The following is a 12,613-nucleotide window of genomic DNA, read 5'->3' on the forward strand; positions in this document are numbered from 1 at the left end:
ATGGAGAAGACTGACACATGGAGGAGGTGGAGGATGGATGGAGGAGAGGAAAGGGGGGATGGAGAGAAGGAATGGCTGGGAAGATGGATGGAAAACAGGGATGGAGAAGGATGGGTGGATGGATGGAGAAGAAGGATGGATAAGACTGACATATGGAGGAGGTAGAGGATGGATGGAGGAGAGGAATGGGTGGATGTAGAGAAGGAATGGCTGGGAAGATGGATGGAAAACAGGGATGGAGAAGGATGGGTGGATGGATGGAGAAGAAGGATGGATAAGACTGACATATGGAGGAGGTAGAGGATGGATGGAGGAGAGGAATGGGTGGATGTAGAGAAGGAATGGCTGGGAAGATGGATGGAGAATAGGGATGGAGAAGGATGGGTGGATGGATGGATGGAGAGAAGGAATGGCTGGGAAGATGGATGGAGAATAGGGATGGAGAAGGATGGGTGGATGGATGGAGAACTTGACAGCTGGAGAAAATCGGATAAGATAGACAAGAGGGATGGAGAAGGATGGATAGCGAAGAGGAATGGGTGGGTGGGTGGCAAAGATGGATGGAGAGAAGCAACAGCTGGGAAGAGGGGTGAAGAAGGGTGGAGGGATGAGGTAAATGAGGGATGGGTGGAAGTGGGATGGAAAAAGAGATGGAGAAGGATAGGTGGAGAACACTGACAGACGGAGAAGACAGAGGATGGATGGAGAAGAGGAATGGCTGGAAAGATGGATGGAGAAGGAGGGATGGATGGATAAGACTTGACAGATGGAGCAGAGAGGGAGCATGGATGGATCCATCCCTGTACCTGTCTCTGTCCAGCCCCTCTGTGCACCCTCCATCCAGAGGAGCTCCCATCCCTCATCCCCCCATCCCTCCATGCACCTGCCCATCCATCCCTGTGTCCATCCCGCTCCCAGCTCCTCCCGGCAGCTCCCCCCCATCCCATGGGGGGTCCGCGGCGCCCTGCCCGGCCGGCAGGAAGAGGCACGGGGATGAATGGTGGTGACAAACGGCTGGTGCCGGCGCCAGGCGCGTTTCCGTCCCCGTTGTGCCCGGCCCGGCCGCGGGCACAGAAGGGGCCTTTCAGCCCCCGCCAGCCTTTGGCCTCGCACCGTTTCCGCCGCGGCACCGAGCCGGGGACACGGGGACGTGGTGGCACCGGGGCGGGGGGGGGGGCCGCGGCTCCTTGGAGCGGGGACACGGAGCCGCGGTGCCGGTGCCACCGGGTCCCCACAGCCCTGCCCATGCCGGGCAGCGGCGGGCACCGGCACATCCTGGGGTGGGGGCCCTGCACCCCCAAAGTCCTCCTGCTCCTCTGGGCTCCCTTTGCCCTCTTCTATGCGGCAAAACAGACACCCCCTATGGCGTCCCTGCACCCTCTATGGGGTCCCTGCACCCTCTTTGAGGTCCCTGCATCTCACCTTGGGTCCTGCATCCTCTATGGGGTCCCTGCACCCTCTTTGAGGTCCCTGCATCTCACCTTGGGTCCTGCATCCTCTATGGGGTCCCTGCATCCTCTATGGGGTCCCTGCACCCTCTATGGGGTCCCTGCATCCTCTTTGGGGTCTCTGCATCCTCTTTGAGGTCCCTGCATCTCACCTTGGGTCCTGCACCCTCTCTGAGGTCCCTGCATCCCACCTTGGGTCCTGCACCCTCTATGGGGTCCCTGCACCCTCTTTGGGGTCCCTGCATCCCACTTTGGGTCCTGCATCCTCCATGGGGTCCCTGCATCCCACTTTGGGTCCTGCATCCTCCATGGGGTCCCTGCATCCCACCTTGGGTCCTGCACTCTCTATGGGGTCCCTGCATCCCACTTTGGGTCCTGCATCCTCCATGGGGTCCCTGCACCCACTTTGGAGCTCTTCCACCCCCCAGCATCCTCCTTTGGGGTTTCTTCACCCCCCCATTGTCCCCCGCACCCCCCCTTCGGTGTCCCCTCGCTCTCGGGGTCACTGCACCCCCGCTGCCCCCGGCCAGGCTCCCGTGCTGGACACGGGTTGTGACAAGCTGCAGCTTGTTCCCGGCGCGGGGACGGTGCCCGCGGGCACAGCCACAACCGGGCCGCTCACCGGTGACCGCTCTCTGGTTACCCATTAACCAAGGGCCCCTGCCTCGGTGTCCCCCTGCTGACACCGGCACGGACGTGGGGGGCCCGGCCCCACTTGGGGGGTCCAATGCGGGGCTTGGGGACACGTCCGTCCCCCCCTCGCCGCGTCCCGTTGGCACCAGCACCATGGGCACCGTGCCCGTGCCTGCGCGGTGCCAACCGCATCGGCTCCCGGCCAGCACCGGCCCCATCCCAAACTGGGGCGCTGAGCACTGGTGGCAGCGGGGATAGTGGGGATGGGACCCCCATAGACCCAACACTGGGGGGGCTCAGGGTGGTGGTTGTGGGGGGGGGTCCCGGTGTGGGGCAGATCCCGTTGTTGTTGTTGGGGGGGGGGATGTGGGGCGGCAGCGCATGGGGGGGGATGGGGCCGGGGACAGTGGGGCCATTGTGTGCCCCGGCCAAGAGGCCTCAATGGAGCTGGCGGGGCACAAAGGAGCTTTGAGGAGGCTCCTGGTTAACATGCAGGGCCCGCGCCCCCCGCTGCCACCCCCCGCGCCCCCCCGGCACCTTCCTCATCCTCCTCATCCTCACCGCTGTGGGGCTGCAAACGGCACCCCCAGGGCACGCTATGGGGGGCAGCACCCACAGCCCCGGCCATGGGCGCGATGGGACCCGGCCCCCCCCCCCCCCCGGACCGGGTGACCCCAAAGTGATGATGTGGAGGTGCCCATCAGTGGGGCAGGACATGGACAGCATCTCCATAGGGGTCTCCCGTGGGACCCCGTGGCGCCGGCGCTGCGATGGGGTGGATAAGGGTGGCCGGGCCCCACGGCGCAGCCCTCTGCAGCCATCGGAGAAGCTGCTCCTGGCACCAGCACCGGTGACTGCGGCCCCATTGAGCACCGGCCTGGTTAAACCGGCCCCGCTAAACCAGAACTGGGTTAAACCACAGCCGGGTTGAACCACAGCCTGGTTAACGCATACCCGGGGTAACCCGCACCGGGATAACCCATACACAGGATAACCCATAACCTGGGTAACCCACATCTGGGTAACCCGTATCCGGGATAACCCATAACCTGAGTAACCCACATCTGAGGATAACCCACATCCGGGATAACCCACACAAGGGAAAACCCATAACCTGGGTAGCCCACATCCAAGCTAACCCACACCAGGGATACCCACACCAGGACAACCACATCCAGGATAGCCCACGTATGGGATAACCCACATCCAGGATAATCCGCGCCGGGATAACCCAACTCCCACCCCAGGGGACTCTCTAGCCCAAGGGGGGATGAACCCCTCCTAGCACAAGGGTCCCTTCCCAGGGCCTCAGGCCTCGCGCTGGAATGTGGGGATATCCCAAGGGTTGGGTGGCTCCACAGGGTTGGGTGGGCACGGCCAGAGGGGGCTGTGACCCCCATCTGCAGGGGGTAGGGACATGGGGATATGGGATAGGGAGACATGGGGATACGGGACATGGGGATACAGAGGTACAGGACACGGGGATACAGGACATGGGGATATGGGACATGGGGATATGGGGACATAGGGATACAGGACATGAGAACATAGGGATATAGGATATGGGGACATGGGGATACGGGACATGGGGATATGGAGATTCATGACACACAGACACAGGGACATGAGGACATGGGGACACACAACATGGGGATATAGGGATACAGGGCATAAGGACATGGGGATACATGGTACGGAAACACAGGGACATGAGGACATGGGGATATGGGGCCTTGGGGATGTGCAGAATGGGGATATGGGGATACAGGGACAAGGGATGCAGTGGGGACCCGGGGATTTGGGGCCGCAGGGATGTGGTGACACAGGATCGTGGGGGTGTGCAGGGTGAGGGACACGGAGGGGCTGGGACACGGGGATGTGGGCGACGAGGATGCAGCCCCTATAGGGGCCATGGGCTGCAGGGTGACGGGGGCACGGAGCACACGGGATAGGGGTGACGGGACCGGGACCGCTCCCACGGCCCCCGCCTGTGCCCGCAGCCCTCGGGGTGCCCCGGGGGGGTCTGGGGACCCCCGTGTCCGTGTCCCCCCCCCCAGCCCGCCCTTACCTTGCTCGGGGACGGCCCCAGGCTCCGGGGTCCGGCCGCGCTCAGCCGCCGCCGCCGCCTCCCCCCATGGGCTTTATGGCTCGGCGGGGCCGGCGGCGGGACGGGCCCCCCCGGGCGGGCACCGGCGGCGGGGCGGGGGGGGCCGGGGAGGAGCTGCCGGGGGCGGGCCGGGGGTTAATGGGGTGGAAAAGGAGCCGGTCACGTTACCGGCGGGGGGGGACGGGACGGGAGCGGGGGGACCCGCCCGCACCCACCGGCACCGGCAGCGCCGGCGGCACCGGGGGGGTCACGGCAGCGGCACCGGGGGGGTCGGTCCGTGGGTCCGTGGCCCCGCACAAGGCCCCGCTGTTCCCGGGCCGGTCACAAAGCGCCATTGTTCGCCCCGGGGGGGGAGACGGGACGGGACCAGGGAGGGGCCGGGGGGGCTGGGGCTGAGCACCTATGGGGGTTGGCTACTGAGCACGGAGCTCTGGCGAGTGATGGGGTCAGGGCCGGTGATGGGGGGGTCAGGGTCGGTGTTGGGGGGGTCAGGGTCGGTGATGGGGGGGTCAGAGTCGGTGTTGGGGGGGTCAGGGTCGGTGTTGGGGGGGTCAGGGCCGGTGTTGGGGGGGTCAGGGTCGGTGATGGGGGGGTCAGGGTCGGTGTTGGGGGGGTCAGGGTCGGTGTTGGGGGGGTCAGGGCCGGTGTTGGGGGGGTCAGGGTCGGTGATGGGGGGGTCAGGGTCGGTGTTGGGGGGGTCAGGGTCGGTGTTGGGGGGGTCAGGGTCGGTGTTGGGGGGGTCAGGGTCGGTGATGGGGGGGTCAGGGTCGGTGTTGGGGGTCAGGGCTGCTGGGGGGTCCCGGTGTCACACTCGGGTGAACCCACACTGGGGGGGGCGGGGCCGCGGGGGGGGCGGGGCGGCCGCTGCTCGGTATTTTTAGCCGCGCGCTCCGGTTCCCCGGCAACGGCGGCGGCGGCGGGGGGGGGGGGGGGGCGGCGGCGGCGGCGGCGTTCCCGTTGGGGGGCGTTTGTTAACGTCGGGGGGTGCTCGGTACCGTTGGGGGGCGTTTTAACGTTGGGGGGGGGCCCGCTCTGCCACCGGCACCGATCTCCGGTTCCCGCCCCCCCCCCGCACGATGCGCGCAGCGAAGCGGCGGCCGCGGGGTGACCGGTGAGTGCGGGGCTGGGGGGAAGAGGTTGTGGGGGGGGCTGCTGTGGGGTGACCCCCCCCTTCTGTGCCCCCCATGTGGGGGGCCGAACCCCCCTGTGGTGGCAATGGGGAGGGGGAATGGGGATGGGGGGGGGTATGTGCGCGGGGGGGCACACGCACATGTAGACCATGGGGGGGGCGGTGCTCACACGCGTGTGCAAGCGGTGCTGCGGGTGAGGGCACGTGTGGGCAGCGGGACACGCGTGTGCACGAGCGTGTTTGGGTGCATGCACGCGTGGGCAGCAGGACACGCGTGTGCGCCAGTGCCGCATGTACATGTGAGTGCACATGCGTGGGCTCCAGCACGCGCCATCTGTGCTGCGTGGGGCGCGAGCGCACACGCGTGGGCGTCGCGTGCATGTGTTGGCGTGAGCGGGGTGTGCTCCCGTGCCATGCGCACGTGTGAATGCACCCGGGTGGGCACGCTTGCACACGCGTGTGCGCGCTGTGCTGTGTATGTGTGAAGGCGTGTGTTGCACGCGCTTGTGGATGCGCTCGAGTGCTGCATGCACACGTGCGGGCCTCTGTTACACGCGTGTGTGCGAGCTGCGTGTGTTCCAGCGCTGCACCCATGCGCGCATGCACACACGGGACCTCTGTTACACGCATGTGCACAAACATGCTCTATGCACACAGGGTGCGCGCAACCTGCGCTGTGTGTCTGTGGGAATACACACGCGTGTGCATCTGTACACACGTGCGCACGCTCCAGTGCCTTGGCTACGCTCCACTGCAGACACACGGCCGTGCGTACGTGCGTGTGCACACGTGAACCCGCGCACATGCGTGTGCCCGGCGCCGCCGTGCCTCAGTTTCCCCATCGCCCCGCAGGCGCTGACCGATGGCGCGGGGCTCACGGCCCCCCCCGGCTCCCCCCCGGCGCCGGCGCCGGCAGCGCTACGTGGAGAAGGACGGGAAGTGCAACGTGCAGCACGGGAACGTGCGCGAGACCTACCGGTACCTCACCGACATCTTCACCACCCTGGTGGACCTCAAGTGGCGCTTCAGCCTCCTCGTCTTCATCCTGGCCTACGCCGTCACCTGGCTCTTCTTCGGCCTCATCTGGTGGTTCATCGCCTACTGCCGGGGGGACCTGGAGCACCTCGAGGACCACGCGTGGACCCCGTGCGTCAACAACCTCAACGGCTTCGTCTCCGCCTTCCTCTTCTCCATCGAGACCGAGACCACCATCGGCTACGGGCACCGCGTCATCACGGACCAGTGCCCCGAGGGCATCGTGCTGCTGCTGCTCCAGGCCATCCTGGGCTCCATGGTCAACGCCTTCATGGTGGGCTGCATGTTCGTGAAGATCTCGCAGCCCAACAAGCGTGCCGAGACGCTGGTGTTCTCCTCGCACGCCGTGGTGTCGCTGCGGGACGACCGCCTCTGCCTCATGTTCCGCGTGGGGGACCTGCGGGACTCGCACATCGTGGAGGCCTCCATCCGCGCCAAGCTCATCAAGTCCAAGCAGACGCAGGAGGGCGAATTCATCCCCCTGGACCAGACCGACCTGAGCGTGGGCTTTGAGACGGGCGACGATCGGCTCTTCCTCGTGTCGCCCCTCATCATCAGCCACGAGATCGACGAGAGGAGCCCCTTCTGGGACGTCTCGCGGCACCAGCTGGAGAAGGACGACTTCGAGATCGTCGTCATCCTCGAGGGCATGGTGGAGGCCACAGGTAACGGGGGGGTGGTGGCACCTCGGGGACACCTCATCCCGGTGGCGACAGCCTCATCTCCACGATGGACATCTCACCGCCACGTGGGCACCACCACCCGTCGTCATGGGGACACCTCATCTCTGTAGGGACACGTCCATGGGAATGCCTCATCGTGGTGGTTATCTCTGGGGTTATCTCACTTCCACTGGGACATCTCATCTCCATAGGGCATCTCCATGGGGCCTTGTCATCTCCATGGGGACATGTAACCTCCATGAGAATACCTCATCCTTGCAGGGGACAACTTCATAGGGAGATCTCCATGGGGCCACTTCACCTCCATAGGGACCCATAATCCACATGGGGATAGCTCCGTGGGACCATCTCACCTCCATGAGGACACCTCCATGGGAATGCCTCATCCTGGTGGGGCCACCTCATCTCCATGGGGATACTTCCATGGGGACATCACCTCCATGTGCTCATGCAGCACATTGGGGTGCCCCATGCTCCACATCCTTCACCCATTAGGGTACCCCTTGCACCATGTCCTTCACCCATTGGGGTGTGCATGCACCTTGTTCTTACTCATGCACTGTGTCCTTCACCCATGGGGTGCCGCATGCACTGTGCCCTTCACCCATGCACTGTGTTCTTCACCTGTTGGTGAAGAACATACACCATACACCACATCCTTCACCCATGGGGTGCCTCATGCACTGTGTCCTTCGCCTATGCACTATGTCCTTTATCCATTGGGGTACCCATGCACCACATCCTTCCCTCCCTGGGGTCCTGCATGCACTGTATCCTTCACCCATGAACCACTTCCTTTGCCCATTGGGGTGGCCCATGCACCATGTTCTTTACCTGTTGGGGTGCTCCATACACCACATCCTTCACCTATTGAGGTACCCACACACTGTGTCCATCACCCATGGGGTACCCATACCCCACATCCTTCACCTATTGTGGTACCCACACACTGTATCCATCACCCATGGGGTACCCATACCCCACATCCTTCACTAGTGTGGTACCCACACACTGTGCCCATCACCCATGGGGTACCCATACCCCACATCCTTCACTAGTGTGGTACCCACACACTGTGCCCATCACCCATGGGGTACCCATATCCCACATCCTTCACTAGTGTGGTACCCACACACTGTGCCCATCACCCATGGGGTACCCATACCCCACATCCTTCACTAGTGTGGTACCCACACACTGTGCCCATCACCCATGGGGTACCCATACCCCACATCCTTCACTATTGAGGTACCCACACACTGTGCCCATCACCCATGGGGTACCCATACCCCACATCCTTCACTATTGTGGTACCCACACACTGTGCCCATCACCCATGGGGTACCCATACCCCACATCCTTCACTAGTGTGGTACCCACACACTGTGCCCATCACCCATGGGGTACCCATACCCCACATCCTTCACTAGTGTGGTACCCACACACTGTGCCCATCACCCATGGGGTACCCATACCCCACATCCTTCACTATTGAGGTACCCACACACTGTGCCCATCACCCATGGGGTACCCATACCCCACATCCTTCACTATTGTGGTACCCACACACTGTGCCCATCACCCATGGGGTACCCATACCCCACATCCTTCACTAGTGTGGTACCCACACTGCGCCCATCACCCATGGGGCACCCTCTCCGCGCGGGTGCTCCCGCCTGCGGTGCTCACGGCATTCCCGGCGCAGGGATGACGTGCCAGGCGCGCAGCTCGTACCTGGCGGACGAGGTGCTGTGGGGGCACCGCTTCACGCCGCTGCTCAGCCTGGAGGAGGGCTTCTACGAGGTGGACTACGGGGGCTTCCATCACACCGTGGCCGTGCCCACCCCTGCCTGCAGCGCCCGGCAATTGGCGGCCGCGGCCGCTCGCCGCCAGGCCCAGCTCTACTGGTCCATCCCCAGCCGCCTGGATCAGCCCCTGGAGGAGGCGGCGGCGGCCGCGGGGGGGAACGGGGACCCCGAGCCCCCCTGCGAGAGCAACGGCACCGTGGCCGGCCCCGAGGCGCGGTGACGGGGCGCTGGCGCCCCATTGCCCCTGTAATAAACCCCCCCCCCCCCCTCAGGCTCTGGTGTCTTGGGTGTGAATTGGGGGGGGGGGATGACACCCCCAGGGCTGTACCCCCCCCCTTGACTGTGGTGGTCTTGGGGTGTGAATTGGGGGCGACACGGGTTGTACCCCCCCCCACCCCCTCATTCGGGGTGCCCCATGCAAGTGGGTGCAGGGGAACGCAGGGTGAGGCCAGGCAGGGGTGGTGCCCCCCGCACACACTTTGAGGGGGTGCCTCGGCTACTGGGGACCCACCGAGACCCAAAGGGGGGGACCCCTGAGGACGTGGGGGACACCAAGGGGGGGTCACCGAGACCCCCATGGCAGCAAGGACATGGGGATGGGAAGGGGTGGGCGCCCCCCCTCGTGTCCCCGCAGCTGCGGGGGGGGCGGACGGAGCAGAGCAGGGGGATCGGGGGGGTCATGGTTGGGGTCGGGGGCGTCAGGGGGGGTCACGGCCCCTCCCCGTGTCCTCACATCCCCCCCCCCTCGGGTGCCGCATTCCACCCGCCCACGGGCAGCAGCTGCGCGAGGAGGGGGGGCAGGAGCGCTCCTTCCAGTGCCCCATCCCGGAGCTCCCATCCCAGTGCTCCCAGTGCTGGATCCCAGTGCTCCCAGTGCTGGATCCCAGTGCTCCCAGTGCTCCCCGTGCCAGATCCCAGTGCTCCCCGTGTCCCATCCCAGAGCTCCCCGTGCCCGATCCCACAGCTTCCATGCCAGTGCTCCCAGTGCCGGATCCCAGTGCTCCCAGTGCCGGATCCCAGTGCTCCCAGTGCTGGATCCCAGAGCTGGATCCCAGTGCTCCCTGTGCCCCATCCCAGTGCTCCCAGCGCTCCTTGTGCCCTATCCTGTGGTGCCAGTGCTCCCCGGCCCTATCCCAGTGTTCCCAGTACTCCCTGCGCTCTGTCCCAGTGCTCCCAGTCCCATCCCAGTGCTCCCCATACCCTATCCCAGTGCTCCCTGTGCTCCCAATCCCATCCCTGCGCTCTCAGTGCTGTCTCCCAGTGCTCCCAGTTCACCCCAGTTCTTCCCAGTCCATTTCAGTCCCCCCAGCCCCTCCCGGCCCCCCCCACGGGCCCGGCGGGGGGGGCTCTCTCTGTGTTTGCGGTCCCGGCCCCCCGCTGCCCCCCCCCGCCGACCCCCAAAGCTGAACAAACAAATGACGCGAGGCCACGTGCTGGGCCCCCGCCCGGCCCCGCGGGGCACTGGGGGCACTGGGATGGACTGGGGGGGACTGGAACGTGCATGGACTGGAACAGATTGGGATGGACTGGGACGGACTGGGGGCGGCTGAAAGGGGCTGGGGGGCACTGGGATGGATGGGGGACTGGTCCATACTGGGCTGCACTGGGGGTGTGAGGCTGGGCTTGGGGGGTGCTGGGAGCAGTGGGGCACACTGGTGGTGCTGGTGCGCACTGGTGGCTCCGTGGCAGGGGCTGCGGGCCCCACGGCTGTGCCCCCCCCATGCCCTTGAGCTGCCCTTGGCGGTTGCCACGGTGACTAAGCCGGACCCTGGGGGGCCGGGGCAGAGGGGGGGGGGTGTTACTGGGAAGGGAGCTGTGGGCAGGACTGGGGGCACTGGGATGGACTGGGGAGGTGGGGGGGTACTGGAGGGGGGGCTTGGGGATCTCAAGGGCATCACCCGGTACAGTCGGTCCCCAGGAACAGCCGCATGGGAACAGCTGGAGCCTGGGAACAGCCTGTCCATGGGCACAGCCGTGACCTGGGAACAGTGAGCCCGTGGACACAGATGGAGCTTGGGATTGGTCCATGGGCACAGTCCCCGGGCACAGCCGTGACCCAGCACAGGCAGAACCCATTGGCTGTAGGCACAGTCAGTCCCACGCACAGCTGGAGCCCTGGGTACACTCAGTCTACGGGTACAGTCAGTCCATGGGCACAGTCAGTATATGAGCACAGTCAGTCTATGGGTACAGTCAGTTCATGGGCACAGTCAGTTCATGTGCACAGTCAGTTCATGGGCACAGTCAGTCTGTGGGTACAGTCAGTCCATGAGCACAGTCAGTATATGAGCACAGTCAGTCTATGAGTACAGTCAGTTCATGGGCACAGTCAGTCTGTGGGTACACTCAGTCTGTGGGTACAGTCAGTCTATGGGTACAGTCAGTCCATGAGCACAGCCAGTCTATGGGTACAGTGAGTCTGTGGGTACAGTCAGTCCATGGGCACAGTCAGTCTATGGGTACAGTCGGTCTATGGGCACAGTCAGTCCATGGGCACAGTCAGTCCATGGGCACAGTCTGTCTATGGGTACAGTCAGTCTATGGGTACAGTCAGTCAATGGGCACAGTCAGTCTATGGGTACAGTCAGTCTATGGGCACAGTCAGTCCATGGGCACAGTCAGTCCATGGGCACACTCAGTCTGTGGGCACACTCAGTCTATGGGTACAGTCAGTCCATGGGCACAGTCAGTCCATGGGCACAGTCTGTCTATGGGTACAGTCAGTCTATGGGTACAGTCAGTCAATGGGCACACTCAGTCTGTGGGCACAGTCAGTCTATGGGTACAGTCAGTCCATGGGCACAGTCAGTCCATGGGCACACTCAGTCTGTGGGCACAGTCAGTCTATGGGTACAGTCAGTCCATGGGCACAGTCAGTCCATGGGCACACTCAGTCTGTGGGCACAGTCAGTCTATGGGTACAGTCAGTCCATGGGCACACTCAGTCTGTGGGCACAGTCAGTCTATGGGTACAGTCAGTCCATGGGCACAGTCAGTCCATGGACACAACCGTGTCCCTGAGCACATTCAGTTGTGGGCACCCTGGGCTCTGGGCACAGCCGCATCCCCTGGCACCGCTGCCTGCAGTCGCCTGTTGGCACAGGCGGACCCTCAGCACAGTTGCTGTTGGCACAACCACGTCCTCTGGCACAGCCGGTCCCAGGGCATAGTTGGCCAAAGGCACCGGCGTTCCCTGGGTACAACCCCCCCATTCCCGTCCCCCCTCTTCCCGTCCCCCTGTTCCCACCTCCTCCATTCACAGCCCCCCATTCACAGCCCCCCTGTTCCCATTTCCCCCATTCCCAACCCCCCATTTCCCCCATTCCTGCCCCCCATTTTCCCACCCCCCATTTTCCCACCCCCATTCCCAGCCCCTCCCCTTTCTCAGCCCCCCCGGTCCCATTTCCCCCCATTCTCAGACCCCTGTTCCCGTCCCCCCGTTCCCGTCCCGTTCCCCCCCCCCCGCCCTGGCTCTGCCCTTTCCCGGGCTAATTTTAGCATCCCCACATTCCCGGGACAGCGGGGGGGGGGGGGTGTGTGGGGGGTCACACCGGGAGAACCGGGGCTCGGCCCCCCCATGGGGGTCACCCCCTGCTTCCCCAACCCGGGGGGGGGCCGGACACCAACGTTCCCAGCCGGGAACCCCCGCCCGGGTCCCACGGAGGAGGGGGGGGGGAACGGGACGGGGAGGGGCCCAGAACAGCGGGGGGGGGACGACACGAGAGGGGCCCCCCCATAATGGAGGAACCGGAGAGGGGTCCGGGGGGGGG

The 12,613-nt window shown here is 64.7% G+C and overlaps 1 protein-coding gene across 1 annotated transcript; it reads left to right on the forward strand.

Moving 5' to 3' along the window:
- Positions 1-6,179: 6,179 nt before the first annotated feature.
- Positions 6,180-9,063, forward strand: KCNJ9 (potassium inwardly rectifying channel subfamily J member 9; the record flags this gene model as incomplete). Its single annotated transcript, XM_080634873.1, has 2 exons — positions 6,180-7,017; positions 8,741-9,063. The coding sequence occupies 2 exons, from the start codon at positions 6,180-6,182 to the stop codon at positions 9,061-9,063; spliced, it is 1,161 nt and encodes a 386-aa protein (XP_080490999.1).
- Positions 9,064-12,613: the final 3,550 nt, after the last annotated feature.

Source organism: Psittacula echo (assembly GCF_963264785.1).
Source record: "Psittacula echo genome assembly, chromosome: 26".
In the NCBI taxonomy this organism is placed as follows: domain Eukaryota; kingdom Metazoa; phylum Chordata; class Aves; order Psittaciformes; family Psittacidae; genus Psittacula; species Psittacula echo.